General features: G+C 31.8%; 3 protein-coding genes across 3 annotated transcripts; 1 reads left to right on the forward strand and 2 right to left on the reverse strand.

Annotated features, from left to right (window-relative positions):
- The first annotated feature begins 1,347 nt into the window (after positions 1-1,347).
- LOC142521484 (calmodulin-like) lies at positions 1,348-3,825 on the forward strand. The gene is made up of 4 exons (XM_075624690.1): positions 1,348-1,542; positions 2,395-2,552; positions 3,214-3,294; positions 3,438-3,825. Exons 1-4 carry the CDS (start codon positions 1,467-1,469, stop codon positions 3,570-3,572), a joined length of 450 nt encoding a protein of 149 aa, XP_075480805.1. The 5' UTR covers positions 1,348-1,466; the 3' UTR covers positions 3,573-3,825.
- Positions 3,826-5,117: 1,292 nt separating this feature from the next.
- On the reverse strand, positions 5,118-5,949 carry LOC142521483 (zinc-finger homeodomain protein 11-like). Its single transcript, XM_075624689.1, has one exon. The coding sequence runs from the start codon at positions 5,716-5,718 to the stop codon at positions 5,167-5,169; it is 552 nt and encodes a 183-aa protein (XP_075480804.1). The 5' UTR covers positions 5,719-5,949; the 3' UTR covers positions 5,118-5,166.
- Positions 5,950-10,355: 4,406 nt separating this feature from the next.
- On the reverse strand, positions 10,356-16,452 carry LOC142520987 (protein PAM71-homolog, chloroplastic-like). Its single transcript, XM_075624153.1, has 10 exons — positions 16,138-16,452; positions 15,411-15,570; positions 13,841-14,021; positions 13,363-13,410; positions 11,588-11,684; positions 11,352-11,494; positions 11,197-11,259; positions 10,981-11,031; positions 10,782-10,886; positions 10,356-10,694 (listed from the first exon to the last, which is right to left on the reverse strand). The coding sequence occupies exons 1-10, from the start codon at positions 16,277-16,279 to the stop codon at positions 10,629-10,631; spliced, it is 1,056 nt and encodes a 351-aa protein (XP_075480268.1). The 5' UTR covers positions 16,280-16,452; the 3' UTR covers positions 10,356-10,628.
- Positions 16,453-17,248: the final 796 nt, after the last annotated feature.

A 17,248-nucleotide genomic window follows, 5' to 3' on the forward strand; every position in this document is an offset into this window, starting at 1 on the left:
TTTGTGTGCCTTCATCAAAATACGTATAAATTTGCACAATCATTATTTTAAATTTAATATTTTTAAACTCATATGACTCAAAAATATTTTTCTTACATAATATATAAATATAATGTGTAAATAAAAATAATTTTAAATTACTTTTCCATTTCATAAATTTGTATTGTATTATCAGGTATGCAAGTAGGATTTCATATAATTTAAATCATATCTTTTTTTATTATATTCATCTTCATCATATATCGATTTTATACATGTACTTATAGGAAGATTAGATATCAATATTTTCCCAAATAATCTATTAAAACTTATTATTGTATTTTCTTAAAAAGTAAGCTATATATATTTACTAAAATGTCATATTTTTCTTTGAATTTGGAAAAAATTGTTATTCCTATTCCGTACCTCTATCTTTTGAGAAAAAACGGTCTTTCTGGACTTCTTTTCCCAATGAGACGTCTCTAAAAAAGAAAATTAGATTAAGATTTATTAAATCTATTCTATTTTATTAAAGTTGAGGACATGATTATAACTACCTAAAGAGAACATCAATTTTTTCTTCCAACTTTACCCATATATGATGTTAATATTACAATTTTGTTTTTTGTTTTTTTTTTAAATTTCAACACAGACTTTTATTTTTATTTTTTTATTTCAACAATTCAAATATCAATTTAGTCCATCAATAATTTGTCAAATTTCACTTTAGCTCATCGATAATGATAAAAAAATTGAACATACACCATGTACAGAATAACTAATATTAATTAAAGTCTAACCTCTATAATATTAAAATGAATCCTTTTCTAAATCCTATAAATCTGCCTCTCTCTTATTTTTTTTTTTACAAAATACAAATTTAATCATATATTTCCCCACTTCATATTCAAAATTTCATCCATATTAAACTATGACAAAAACTTGTGTGAGACGGTCTTACGGATCGTATTTGTGAGACAGATCTCTTATTTGAGTCATCCATGAAAAGTATTACTTTTTATGCTAATAGTATTAATTTTTATTGTGAATATCGATAGGATTGACACGGCTCAAAGATAAAAAATTGTGAGACCGTCTCACAGGAGACCTACTCTTAAACTATTACACATACTTCTTCTAAATTTCACCCCCAAATAAAAATAATCACATCCTCGTATATCTACATCCGTTTGTTGATATTTTTTTTTATATATATTTTACACATACAACGCGTGTGTTTCAATCGAGTAAGGCTAGTTGTTGAGAAATTTTCATTACCTCTGTAATCGCATTCCTAAATTTCCGTTTTGAAGGAAGCTATTCTAAGTAAGATCGCGTTTTAGGTGAAAAGTCGCTATCAAGAAATTGGACAACAACCTACGTAATAACCCTTTGCACAAGTTGAGCTCCAGAAAACCTTTTGCACTCTTAACTCTCATTTTCTCCGCAACTGCGTTTTCGGGAGTAGAAAATTAGCTGCGGAGCGAATGGCTGGACAGTTGACGGAGGAGCAGATCGCCGAGTTCAAGGAGGCATTCAGCCTTTTCGATAAGGATGGCGACGGTATGCTTTTTTTTTCTTCGTGATCGATCTATTTTTTGTCTCTGTTCGCTGATTTTTTGCTCTGGATTAGTTCTTTTGTTTTTCGTGAGCTGAATGCTTCTACGACTTTGTTTCTATTACATTATATGTTCCATTGGTGAAATGAATGTTTAACATCGAGAGCTTGGATGAGAGACTTGAGTTTATTGTTTATATGCTTTTTCTACTTTACCTGCGCATTTTAGGCGATGAAGTATGGATGTAGCTGTTGCTTTAGGCTTCTTTTGTTTCATATGTTTGGTGATGGAAGTAAATCCTTAGAATAGAATGACTTCTCGGTTTAAATAGTTGTGGCGAGTGTTTTATGTGTTAACTATGTTAATCGATTGGGTTAGTTGATAGATGAATCAAGGTCTTCGAATGTACATTCTGTTATTAGTCTCGTTAGTCTGGTTCTTAGTTTGGTCTCTTAGCCCGTTGACAGGTTTATGATGTACGAAGTATTGCCTATTCACAGGATTATGGTTTTTTGTGTGTTCACTGTCATTAGAATTTGCTTAGTTTGGTCTGGGTGGAATCGGATCTCGAGCCTCCTACTCTTTGTGAACATGAGCAATTATACAATTCTCTTCATTGAAGACTCAACAGAATTGATAGTTTCAATAGCATGTTCTTTAATATATCTATGTGATTATTAAACGTTAATGACACAATAATGTTCTTGGTTTGTACTTTTTTCAAGTTCATGTTTGCTGAAGATCTTCGAATTCGTACCTATCTCTAGTGTTGTATGTTAGACTGTAAAATGGTATTCTGTGGAACTTAATTGCATTATAACTCTATGATTATTGAAAACGTGTATCTTTTTTTAAGGTTGCATCACGACTAAGGAGTTGGGGACGGTGATGAGGTCACTTGGACAGAATCCCACCGAGGCTGAACTTCAAGATATGATCAATGAAGTTGACGCTGACCAAAATGGTACCATTGACTTCCCCGAATTCTTGAATTTGATGGCTCGAAAGATGAAGGTGAATTTGTTTTTTTTTATTTGCTTAACTCTCTGTCGAGGTTGATTTTGTGAGGGTATATTTATGTGCTTTAAGCTAATTAAAAATGAGGTGGATAATATTTATATATATGATTATCTATCACGGATTATCATTCATTTGGCTAGCTGTTGCATGTCAGTTCATTTGTAGTTTTATATGTGGGGAGTTTATGGTCTTTATTGCCATTTATGATTGTTAATTTGTTATAGCTCTTTCCAAATCAAAACTAATATGTTTCTTTCTGTTTTTATAGTGTGATAGTCAAATAGTTTTAGTATTTGACAACCGAGATCGCTCTAGATATTTTATTTACTGAATCAAAGTGACTTGACTTCATATTTAAGACGCTCTGACATTGAATTCACTGCTAGCTGGGATGAATATTTGTTAGTTGCGAATGCACGTCACAAAGTGCTTGCTTGGAGATGTCAATATCATGGAGAGAAATTTATACATTAAATGCCTTGTGATAAATTCAATGTTGTCCAGTTCCTATAAAAAGTTGTAAGAGAATATGGTTTTGGTGTGAAGTGAGAAAGTCAATGATTCTAAATAATGGAGTTTGGTGAGCGGATTCAAAATGTGGCAAGTACAAAACTAACATCCTGAGGAAACTAAACATCCTTCTTTGTTTGTGAAGGATACCGACTCAGAGGAGGAACTTAAAGAAGCTTTCAAGGTATTTGATAAAGATCAAAACGGCTTCATTTCTGCAGCTGAGGTATTTCTATCCTTTAATCCAACCCCCTCAGTTTCACTTCATTCGTGTTCGTTCAACTTTACCCATCAAACAAAGCTTTTGTCTCTTGATTCTTTTATCATTATCTTTGAACATACACCTATTGTATCATACCAATCTTGCAGCTTCGTCATGTTATGACAAACCTTGGGGAGAAGTTGACAGACGAGGAAGTTGATGAGATGATACGAGAAGCTGATGTGGATGGTGATGGCCAAGTGAATTACGAGGAGTTTGTTAGAATGATGCTTGCTAAGTAATTTTTCGAGATTATGTCGAATCTGGATCGAGTTAAAAGGCATTGGTTAATTGGGTACCACCATCTATCTACCTACAAACTGTTTTAGATGGTATATCGTTTATGCTATTCTGGACTTGAGCGGTGATTCTAGTCTAGATTATTATGGACATATCAACCTCAATATCTGTTCCTTTGAGAAACATTCTTCTGTTTACTTTCAATTGCCTTTGAATATCCCTTGGTATTATTTTTTGAATTTTGAAGTGGGCTAATTTCATTTCCAAATAGGATGGTTGTCGAGTTGAATCCAGTTCATAGGATTACATTGGAAAAAGGAAAAATTGCATCGAAAGTTGTCCATAACTATGGACCTTACATGCAACAACAACGATTTGGATATCTGCTATGGTTGAAAACACCTTCAATTCGTTTATTCTGACAATTTTTCAATTTTATCGGACTGAAGTTCTTCAGACAGTTTTTTAATTTTATCATCTCGTGTAAAAGTGTACATCATCAAATTATGTTTCAGCTACATTAGAGGATCCAAATACCAATAATGGGATGCATCGTCCTTGAGACAGTACAACTAATTTTCCCACTTTTGACATACCAACTTGTGTACGCGTGGTTTTCTTTTTAATCGTGGTGAGATATCTTTTTTTAGTCACGTCGAGCTTCAACAACTACCAGCATGGTCAATTGGTCACACGGCTAAATTTATATGAACACATGTATTTTGTTCCAATTGTTTTTAATAATTATTCAACTCTTCTATTTTTTTTAAAAAATGTATTTAAGAAATAATGAGAAAAAATGTCATTTCAATCCTCGAATTATGGGGGTTCATACTTGTTATTTATTTAATTTTTTTACTGGATTATTTTTGTAAATTTTAATCCCAAACTATTTTATATATTTGGCAGAGAATTACATTTTATTAATTTGACACTAAAATTTTAGTGTTAAAAGGACTATAATACATCATTACATAATTATTACATCATTAAAAATTGATTCACACGCTAAAAATACCTCACCACATGATTGAGGAACTAAATGACATTCTGGGTAAGTAAAATAATAGTCAAGAGAGACACATGATCAAATGGTCACTCATCAGCAGTGACGAAGTCAGGAATATGGCTCTGTCCGGACTAAAATTTTAAACTCTAAAACTTTTTAATATATTAAATTGATCTATCCGAGCTAATATCATATTAATCCAAAATTATATAAAATTCACATAATTTTTTTAAAAAATGGGCTACCTGTGCTAAAGCTCGGATATTTAGATATGTGACTCCACCAATGCCCACCCATTATATTTCTTCATTCAACATTTTCTCCATCGAGTTAGTCGCACAAGAATTATGCAATACAGTTTACTCAGTCGACTTGATATGTAGTTCATCGTATTAAGCTCGAGAATTTACTCAACATAGAGTCAACGGATTCTCCGATGAGACAACATTCAGGATAAGTAACTCCCTAATAATTAAAACCGGATATTAATTACTAATAACATTGTCAGAAATCATAATATAAAACAAATGAAAAAGGCTTGAAATAAAAATTATATTCCAACAATTTCTAAATATTTAAAAGAAAATCTACTGTTCATCAGTAAGAGAAGACGCATTTCCAGCAGAAGCAGCAGAATGAGATGAGGAGTTCTTGTGATTGTGCATCCAAACCTTGAACACCTTCCTGCTGATCCCAATCCCTCTGCAGAACCTCTCGATCTCATCCTCTTCTTGATCTTTCCTCTGCAACTTCCACCCCAGATTCGCCGCGAAGCCCAGCATTTTCTCCTTCTGCTCCTCCGTGAACTTGGTCCGGAACCTCTTCTTGTTATTCGAGGACTCCGGAGAGTACGGGACCACGGTGGTCGTCATTTGCCTGTCAGACCCCCCGCCGCTGCTGTAGTCTATGATCTCCGCCACCTGGCTGCGGTGGGCGGCGCTGTAGGTGACCTTCCGGTGGAAGTTCCTGTGGCAGCCGCATGCAGCGCATCTGAGGAGGCCACCGAGGGTCGTGTATTCTGGCGTGAACTCCCCGCACCCGTCGGTAGCATAGCTCCCCAGGCTGGCTGCATGGTTTCTTTGGCATTCTCTGTATACTTCATTGCTACTGTTATCTCCTCCCTCCATGTCTATATACATACATATATATATGTATGTATGTTTCTCTCTCTCACACACACAGAAACAGTGATTCTTTCTCTGATCTCGCAGTGGAGATGGAGATGGAGATGGAGAAACAGTTCTGTGTGTGTATAAAAACAACAATGGTGGTGTTGTTAGTATATAATGATTTCATGCGAGGATAAACGTGGTTCCAATGAATTCTACTGTTCCTGTTGACCCGACTATTCCACATTTTCTTTTACCTTTATTCACATCTTTATTGTGGAAACTCAATACCATAAAACTATGTTACTCGTGGGATCAATTTATCCTTTAATAATAACAATTAGCGTGTCGTGACACACGCGATGCATAACAGGTCGACATAGCACACGCGATACATCGTTTTTGTCCGTAGAAGAAAAAGAAGGAAGAAATAAGGCTTTAAAAAATAATAAAATAAAAATTGTCGCTTTTTAAAATTGAAATGATACGAAGAGATGATAAGATGGAATGAAAGATAAAATATAAAGTTGGAGTGGTTGAATTATTATTTTTTATTTTCAATATAAGTTTTGATAAATGCTTAATTTCAACAAAATCAATGGATAGAGCTAATCATTTTTCCAAGTAATTAAACTTTTAGTTGTTTAATACATCATTAAAACATTTTCAAATGGATATACTTTGTAATTTATTATTATATGACTAAAAAATATGAATGAGAGAGGGTCACATCTAATTTTATTTATTTATTTATTGTGTTGAAAACAAAACACCAAGTGTTGTGCACTTTTTACACGATATGATCACATGATCATCTCGTTTAATCTGACAATTTTTTTAAATTTATCTCTGATGTTGTCCACAAGATAATCTTGTGTAAAAAATATACAATACCAAATGATGTTTTTTCAATACCGGAGAAGATTCAAATCGGTTCTTCATGTGCTGTTATGTCGGAGTTGGGATAAATTTTTCGTGTAATAATTAATAATAAATTATTATATAGGGAGTGGGATTTATTATTTTTATATATCTTCGAGTAAAATGCATTTATTGTAGTATGCTACGACAAATAGACAATGGACAGCAAGATTTTGTAATTTTCTAATTATATAAAAGATGAATTTTCAGAATCAATATCCCATTGTGTTGCAGCCGTCGGTTATAAGTTTCTTTATTTTTTATTTATGTCATATTAATAAGTATATAGTCTACGTGGCTTTATTATAGCCACCTCTTCTTCTCTAGAAGATAAAAATTTGTATGAGACGATCTCACGGGTCGTATTTTGTGAGACGAGTATCTTATTTGGGTCATCCATCAAAAAGTATCTTTTTATTGTGAATATCGTTAGGGTTGACCCGTCTCACAAATAAAGATTCGTGAGACAGTCTCACAAAAAACCTAGTCTTTTTAGAACTTATTTATTTTGTTATGATATGGTTTCATTATTTTTATTCAAATCTCTTCGTATTACAAACAGTGTTTATAATGTAATTATGCTCTATAGATTGTAAAAAGCATTGATAACATATATATGAGGTAAAATTACATAATATATCACAACATTTGGAGAGACTGAGTTGATGAAGTAGACACATACTTTATCATATATAGTCAAAAGTTTGATTCTCTCGACCAAAACTTTTTTGGCCAAACCTGTCATACAATGTTTTTCCAGTGCGGTATACATGTACCTGACTAACGTATAAACTATTGCATTAATTCGATGGTTTACCAATGTGCAAGTAAAGATATAACAGCTACGAATTCAATCGTCATTTCCAAAAAAAATTGATAATCATAAAAGTATTTAGAGTTAAATATTTATTATTTATAAATCAAAATGTAGAAGCTTAATTTTGAAAGTACCAAATATAAGATGCTTTTGAACCCTATATTTGTGATGATAAATAGTTTTAAGAAAAAAAATATTTTCTTAAATGATGATATTTAAATAATTATGAAGAATAATGTTCATATATACATGTTAAAAACATTTACTAACTACTAATTAAATTTTAATAGTAACATTTCCTTTTATGGATCTATATGTATGTGTCCCTAATGTGATTATTATTATATTAAACACAATCCAAAAAGGTGGAAATGTGGATATACTAGTATTTGATCGAGTTTAACTGGTAGGAGAAATCGTAAATAAATAAATAAATTGATTATATATTATATATATTTTCAAAAAAAAGTTGGAATTAAATTTAAAATAAAGGAATAAAAAATTATAACTATTTTGATCTCAAATTTTGGGTGGTAGGATATTGATACACCGAGAAAAATTTGTAAAATAACATTGATCAACTATTTATTTAAGAAAATGACATTTTTTTTATCTAAAATAGTTGATCATAATAAAAAAAAAACAAAACAAAATACCTCATATTTGAGCTTCGCATCAATAAATGTATAAAACTTGTGACTTGTGAAACCAAAAGATATTAGAGATAAAGACTATTTTTGTAACCATTTCTTTAAATAAACACACACATATATATACAACGAATAAGACCTCGTCTCAAATGTGAGACGATGGTATCAAATAAAGGCAAAAATTTGTATGAGATGGTCTTACGGGTCGTATTTTGTGAGACGAATCAGATCCGTATTTTGTGAGACGGATCTCTAATTCGGATCATCCATGAAAAAATATTATTTTTTATGCTAAGAGTATTACTTTTTATTGTGAATATCGGTAGGATTAACCCGTCTCATAGATAAAGATTTGTGAAACCGTCTCACAAGAGACCTACTCTCAAATAAATTATAAATCATCACCATATATATCTCAAAAATGGAACGTTAGTATCATATGAGTTATAAATAATCGACATATATAATTACGTTATACAAATTATGATAAATACATGTATCATGATGTATATATTGAATAAGAGCTCATCCCAAACGTGAGACGTTAGTATCATATGAATTATAAATCATCGATATATATAATTTCGTTATACAAAGTATGATAATTACAAGTATCATGATGATTACACAACTTGGCACATGAAATTAAATTTAAATGGATGAAAATATGTACAAAATCAATGTATCTATGGTAATTTACATTACTTATTATTATTAAAAGACTAAGCAATATATAGATTGGAGAGAGTCAGCTTGTCCCAGTTCATGAAAACATATTTTAATAAATATTATTTATATCAATTTAATTAAACAAACAACGAATTAATATATTTTAAATCATAATTATAAAAAAAATATTTTTTTATAAAAATGTAAATTAAATGAATTTGAAGAAGTATTTGCTTGTTTGCCTCGTGGTGTCCACAAACATTTTCTTAAAAACTCATCGAATCAAACAAATGTGGAATTGAATTCAATATGAATGCACGTTTGGTGCATAAATAAAATATTTTAGTTTACCAATTTCCGTTATTTTGTTTTTATTACAACTCATGCGGGGAGGGGATCTAACACGGGAAACCGACTAGTCTGGCAGGGGTGAGACCATTGGGCTACAAATCCGATCTCCCAATTTCCATTATTTAATAACTAAAATAATAAATAAATAAGTAAATATAATAAAGAAAAGATAAGAAGATAGGGAAAAAGTAAAGGTCACCCCATATTGTTAAGGGCTTTTGAGGAGTATTCCATTGTCTCCTATTGTGTAGCCCTCATAATTCAGCGACCACATGCAATTGAAAGACTTTGTTTTCTAGGATCTATTGTGTAGGGTCTTCCCCAAAGTTGCACTTTGAAAATTTTGTAAAATTAGATCAAACAGGGCAATGCAAGAGGTTCCGAGCAAACAGACAGATAAGACTAATTTCTGTTATTTTCTTTAGCAATGATTTATCTTTACCGAAGAAAAGTTAAAGTATTACATTTGAGTTGTTTCATAGTTTGAAATCATTTAAGTTGTTGTTTGATGAATACTATCAAGAGACAGACACAGAGCGGACTGACACATAAGACTAATTTCCGTCATTTTTTTTAGCAATGATTTATCCTTACTGAAGAGAAACTGAAGTATGGCACTTGAACTGTTCCATGATTTAAAATGATTTGAGTTGCAGTTTCATAATTAGTGTGAAGAAGCTCGGAGCGGACCGGCACGTAAGACCAATTCCATCATTTTCTTTAGCAATGATGTACTTCACTTCGGTGAAGAGTAATTAAAGTATGACATTTGAACTGTTTATAGTTTAAAATCATATATTTGAGTTGCGGGTTCATAACTAATATCAAGTATCAACTATATTTTTCGATGTAATAGATATATTGTAATTCTTGATTTCTTATGGCCCCAAATCAAAATCATCATTTTCTTTAAATAAAAATGATATGGTAAAGTGATTGTAATCTCTCTTGCCATGCTAGATGCCACTTGACAAGATACCTCAGCCGCAGTTGAAATCCAACCGGAGATTGTGTTTGTTTTGGTACCAATTATTGATGTAAGTGTCACAAAACATGAGAAACTGTCGGAAAACTTTGATACTTATTCTGGTCTATGCACCATGAAAGGTTTTCTGTCCAACAAAATATATGTTCTAGCTATAAATTGATTCGAGTGCAAGAATTTTCAAGATTTTGCGCGTAAAATTACGAATTTCACCATCTCAATACTCGCAATTGAAAAGCATGTATGCCACCAATTAGACACATTTACAACTTCATGAACATGAAATAGGTTTTACATTTCCATAAGAAGACTTTTTTAACAGCACATGTTCATGACTCACGCTACAGCTTCCGATATTCGAACCCCTAGATGTGATCAAGACGGATGGATATACAGTACAAAGACGAAAAAAAACAGACCCGAAGCTAATGGACTAATGAAGAATTTGACCGTGACAAAGTATTTGGAAGTACTCGCGCCATTTTTGTTGGAGCAAGTTCCTGGTTTGGCTTTTGGCAGGTGCTGATGGATATTTCTGAACACTTGGTTAAAATACTCCGAAAAATGTGGCGACAGCGAACACCAGAAACAAAGCTCCGCAAATGTATCCAGACTGATTTGAAAACAGCAGTGAAAATGAGACGAATACGAACGTTAAATGTTAACCTTCTTGGACAGGAGAGAATTGATTTGTTTTTACCAGTTTTTCAGATATGTAGTGCGAGAGAAATGACCCTCCTAGTACTGCGATAAATGTTGCCAGCAGGTGGCCTGCAATGGCTCCACTTGCCACTCCCAGTGGAGACTTTAGCATGGATTCAGTCAAGAAACAATTTTAGTCGCTCAAGTTTTTGAAATTACATTGGCTTTTCTATAAAACAAATTCCGGAAAATATTACTTGTGCTGCACCAAGAGCCATGGTGGCCAGCATTGAGCGGTCTCCCCATTCCTAAAATCAATGACAAGAAGCAGAAATACAATGTTTTTAGTGAAATAAGCATGCACTGAGTCGCACTCCGAGTGCTGAAATGGCTAATGCAGAGTCAAATTCATTAAAATTTCATAACCACTGCATTGACATTAAAGATTCATAAAATTTCAAGAAAATGCTTACAGCGAAAAATACGAGGCTGAATGACTCGCCCAAAACCTCGATTGGAGAAAGCTTCACCGACATCTGCAGAAGTTCGAAGAGTGAATGAAGAAACCGTAAAGATTCCAAGAACAAAAGAATTATACATCTATGACAAATTGTAACAAAACTACGACCTCTTCAGCAGGTTCCTTGGATTTTTGGCTGCCTCTATGATCAATTTTAGCCAATGTTGGTGGAAGCTTCCATGCATCTCTAATTGATTGAAGACCAAAGAACAGCAACAGAGTTACTGCTGCATACTCTCCGATCGGCAATGCTGTAGATTACATAATGGAATTAGAAGGAAAAAATTATCGAGAACATATTTCAACATAAGACACAAAGACCTGTAGTAAATGAATTCTACTACTTGTTCGAAATTGAGCAGGAACTGACTGAAATATCCGACCCATCGCGATGGACACTATCGTCTTAATTGTCAGTGCACCCATTGATCCCAAAAGAACCTGTATGTTGTTAAAACCACTATGAGACCATAAATTTTCCTCAATCAACAAAATTTAAGTGGCCAGTTCTTGATCATCAACTGGTTCGACTCAATATTTATTTGAGGAATGGATGGCTTAAATCTATTCTATATATATATATATATACCTATAAAATTGCGTATAATTGACATTGTTTTCCGATTGTGCATTGACAAAAATACCCTTCGTGCAAACTTGAAAAAAATAAAACTTATTATTATTGTAATGTAAAGATAAAAATAATATGACATAAATGCATCATCATTACTAATAATTAATTGACTTTAGAGCCTTATCGTAATGTATTTATATACCTATAAATCTATATCTATCTATATACCTATAAAAGTATAAATGATGAACAAAATTTTTGCATTGTGATTTTACTACATTGCCCAAAAATTATGCCTTGTTTGTATTAACTGCATGGGCATTTTTGGAAAATCTATATCTTATACCTATAAAAGTGAGGATAAAGTGCATTGTTTTCAATCGTGCAATGACAAAATTAAACTTCTATACACACTTCAAGAATAAAATGTAAATCTTATATTAATTAATTTTATCAAATAACTCATCTTTTTTACTATCAATATTACTATTTCATTTGTTTTAATATTGTTTTATGAGTTAGTCACAGTGATTTTAAATTGATAATTATTTGTCTTTAGTATGCTTCGCTTTTGTAGATTATGATTTATTTATTGATAAAATCCATAATTTGGTTAATAATTAAGTTATTATGCTTTATTAATGGTGTTTGAATATATAATTTTTTTTTAAAATTTGTTTCAGTTCATTTTGTTATATATATTATGTTCATTATAATTTATTATATAACATAAAATCAACTCCTTGAATTTTAATTTGAGAAACAATTTTGAAAGTAAGTTATATAAGTTCTTATAAATCGTCTAATATGATAAAAAATTAAGCTCAGATAAATAACAAAATGATTCAAAATATTTTTTAGAAAATCAAATTTGTTTAATTTTTATAATATAATTGATATTACGTGCAACGCACGTGCATCATACTAGTTGGTTGAAAAGTTCGCAATTGCTCATATAAAGGTCCAAACATTTCCCCAATGAAATAATCATCTTAAATCGAACTCCATTGGCTATTGCAATGGGGTTGCTTTTGAAAAAAAAAAGAAAATCAGGAATAGTGTAGGATTGAGCGTATGCAATTTATCAAAAGTTATAACCGATGATAACATTGTAACTTAAATCTTTTAAACCCGATGATAACATTGTAACTTAAATCTTTTAAACCCAATATCAACTTGAAAACTTCATTTGATTATTATGTCATATGGGCAGACACACAGAACTGACAAAAAATAAATTACCTTTGGTCAAGTTGAGAAAAGCTTGTATCTCCATGAAATATTCAGAGTCAATTTTGAATTACTTCTACCATAAAACATTGATAGCTATAAAAGCACGAGTTCAGTGAAACCGAGCTTTATCAAATGCAAACCAAAAGGATGAGCTTAGAAATAATTATTCTTAATATCTTATTAATCTATTTTTGGCCAATTTCCTGAAATATTTCTTTCATTTAAATGTATTAAATTCATTTAATTAAAAATCACTAGCATTAAATGCCTGAAAAGCAATTTTTTGAGAGAGAGAGAGAGAGAGAATCATACCATTATTTGTTCATGTTGCATGGCCAACAGAGCAGCAATGAAGAAAGTCTGTTACATTAAAATAAATTTTAGCCAAATCTAAATTCTGCTAGATCCGCCATCTTGAACAAGAAATCAAAAAAGAACTATAATGGGACCATGGATCAAAAGTATTTTACAAGACTACTTCTATGAACAGAAATTTTAAGCTTAAACTTTGACATCAACTATATCAAATGAAACGACTATGTAACTCGGAAACAAAATACCATAGTCCATCTAAAAGAGTTAGAAAGACATATAACTATTCATGCTGAAAAACAAAAATAAAAAAGGTTTGGCTACATAAAAATCTTTGAGAACTATATACTTTACATCCCTAAACAGTGTAAAGCGCCTTATCAGAAAAGTAATATATTTAAAACTGGAAGCACACATATGTATATATGAAAAAAGAAATAAAAATACTTCATTTTTTCATCTTTCTGCAATATATTACCTTGTCAGCAATCTCAGAAACAAATATCAAAGAGAATGCAGCAGTGAAGCCTGATTTCGCAAGTGCCGTTATGAGTGATGAAGGTCCTTCCGTAAAGGCAATCAGTGAATACACTAAACCACATGCACACAGAACTAGAGCTATGGACAATGGCAAAGGAAATTGACGATGAGATGTCTCTCTGCCATTCAGGAAAATATATGCTGGTCAGGACAGACTATCTCATCGGTCTATTTGCAGTCAGTAATACAACATCTACAAGTAAAAAGATGTACATGAACATAATGACTAATATTGGAAAAAGTAGATCAAAACTATCAAACTCTATATTTCCCATGTTTCTTATAGATCCAGCTGAAGGAATATGCTCTATGCTGAAACCGCTTGTCCCAAAAGCTCAAACTTGTGGAAGGTGGTACAATCAATAATTTTATACTTCAAAAAATAAAAATATATAATACTAGTTTACATACTACACATATGAATACAAAAAAGTATAAGAAACAGAGAGGGAAAAGGAACAATTGTGTATCAGTTTCCGACACTATTGAAATAACTGCCACATCTCCATCAAAATGAACAAATGAAGTGCTACAATCATCCCATCTGGAAAGTGTCATTCCTTATACGTATAGAGTTTTAGGCAACAGATGAAACATGGACTTTAGGATATCTCTATGTTTGTACCTTAAACTTGATGGTTGCAAGTTAGCATGTGCTACATGAATGACTTTGAAGCCATGTTTGAAAAACTACTTTCCATTTCAGGAAATTGAACATTATTCTTGCATAATGCTGCAACAAGAATATAATATTCGATTCAGGATAAAGGGTCAAAAAATAATCTCCCTGTCCTTTGCACCGGAGTTTGTATTGTCATTGTTGTGTGATTGGTCATTAGAGCAAGCAAAACAAGTTGTTAACAAGCTAGATGATGCTATGAAAATGATACGTACAATATGGACTAGCACACTCCAAATGGTTGGCTAGATGGTAAAAGTTAGACTATGCACATCTTTTTTGGAAAAAAATCTGCTATTAATAATGGTGGAATACTTCTATAAAGAGAATGATGCGACCACTTGAACAATAAATAACCAAAGATAACTGAATATAACTTAAATATTATATATCTGGGATCAAGAACGTTTGCAATTACAATAAACTAAATGACAAGGAAGAAAAATTCACAATCTCTTCTCTCTTGCCCTCTCTCTCGAGTAACGTCCCAAAATGATAAGATTATTTTCTAACCCCATCTAACTTCCCCCCTATTTATATTACTCTCCCCATATATTAACTAACTTTATGTTCCTTCCTATTGGGCCTTTGTGTGTAGACTTTGTACATGGATTTTCTTTCTCGACCCATATTTTCATTCAAGTCCACCTGCTGTTTGCTAACAGAGAACATGGGAGTGAAATGCTATGTTCAAATCTGTATAAATACTTCCAGATCATGTCTTCATAGTTCATTCTAGTACGCTCAATTCGATCTTTCCACGCTTACACAAACTATAAAATAAAAGACTGCAAATATTTTCAAACAAAAAAATTTGAAGATAACATACAATTTAGATGAAGAATCAATATGTTGCCTGTCAGGAGGGAGATTGTGTTTGTCATTCTCATGTCTCTCTTCATAGCCACCAGATCCTGTTCCAACATTTAATGCATGTGTTCTGATTGCTTTGCCTTTATATATCGACTCGAGAACCTCCCGACATTGAACTGCATACGTAAGTTGTCATTACCATTGCTTCAAACATAGTCAATAACAGAAGCATGAAAAAGGATATAAAATCACAGATAAATTGTACTTCGTATAATCACATTAAAACTTAGAGCATAGTAACGCAATCTCTAAGGGACCTGTCGTTACCACGAATTTGGTGGAAAAACCGGTATTCATTGATGAATTTTTTAACTTGTTATGATACATATTTGGCAGCCATAGCGGTATATAGTTCAAAAACATGGACTGCAATTTTATTTCTTCAAGCATGTGAAAATAGTAAAATAACAAGAAGACTCCACCCACAAACATAACATCAAAGCACAAGATAATTGCAGATTAAACTCTATGCTAAATACAAAGTACATTTTACAACCCACACAGAAACAGACACATCTTCGCCACCAGAATGCAGACTGATACGCCGAGCACAAATTCACGCGAATGCAAAAACCACTAGAAGCCAAAAAGTTTAAATCTTTATCATAATTTCACCCTCATTTCACCAAAAAACAGAACTTGAATTCTCAACACTCGAAATCGTAAAGCACTAAAGAACTCACATGGCGTAAAAATCCTTCTGGGCACCAAAGGACAGAAGGGCAGTGGACCAATCAAATCATAAAAGACTGGGGGCCTTTTCTTGCTACTCTTCTTTGAAGAAACTAAAACTTGGGGAGTCTGAATTAAAGCCAAAACTTGCATTTTCTCAGTACAAATAAATCTACTTCTGTCACAGAATCTTGAACTCCATTGTTAATGATTATTGGGTTCTTTTAGAAGGGAATAGGAGAGAGCAGAGATGAGCAAGCCAAGGTGAGACTTGAGAGGCAGAGGTGCGTATAGGAGATCGCGTGGCCCCTTCCTTCTAAAGTATTTGAAAATTATAATTTTAACTATTCATGCGGTTTGGATATGATCTATACAATTAGAAAAATATCATTTGCTCGACAAAAAAAATTTGAAAAACAATATAAATTTAATTTATTCAAAAAAAAAAATGTAATGAGCCCATCAAAAAAATTTATTTTTGTTCATTCTGATTAATTTAAAATATTGATTAAGCCTCCAATAATTCATATTGATAGAAAAGAAAAGTTATTTCTCTTTGTGATATCAATTCGTATGATGTCAAATTTACGTTTTAATATGTTATATTGTTTTTTTTATAATTATAATCATTTTTTTATGTGTCACTAAGATGTATAGTGTCACATTAACGTTACGAATGAAAGATGACTACATTTGTCAAAATCTAAAAAATACATTACTAATACTGAAATTTAATAACAAATATTACCAAAATACCAAATAAACAAACATACGAATAAAAAAATGCGACTTTAAGACAAAATGTCAATTTTATTAATCTTGTATGTATTGTATTGTGATATTTTTAGTTTTATATCTTTTGTTGAATCGATTATGATCGTGTAACTATGTCACGATGATCGATTCTAGTCATTCTTCTCAAAATATTTTAATTAAATGACTAACATTATTGTTAAATTTATGTAATTATTTTTTTAAAATATATGTGTATGTCACGAAGAATTTTTTTAATCATGTAATTGCCAAAATTTAATAATAATATTTGTAATTTAATTATATTATTTTTTGAGAAAAAAAAACAAAAGTGATCGTCGAAACATAATTGAATCAACAAAAGGGTAA

Source organism: Primulina tabacum, chromosome 12 (genome assembly GCF_025594145.1).
Source record: "Primulina tabacum isolate GXHZ01 chromosome 12, ASM2559414v2, whole genome shotgun sequence".
Taxonomy (NCBI): domain Eukaryota; kingdom Viridiplantae; phylum Streptophyta; class Magnoliopsida; order Lamiales; family Gesneriaceae; genus Primulina; species Primulina tabacum.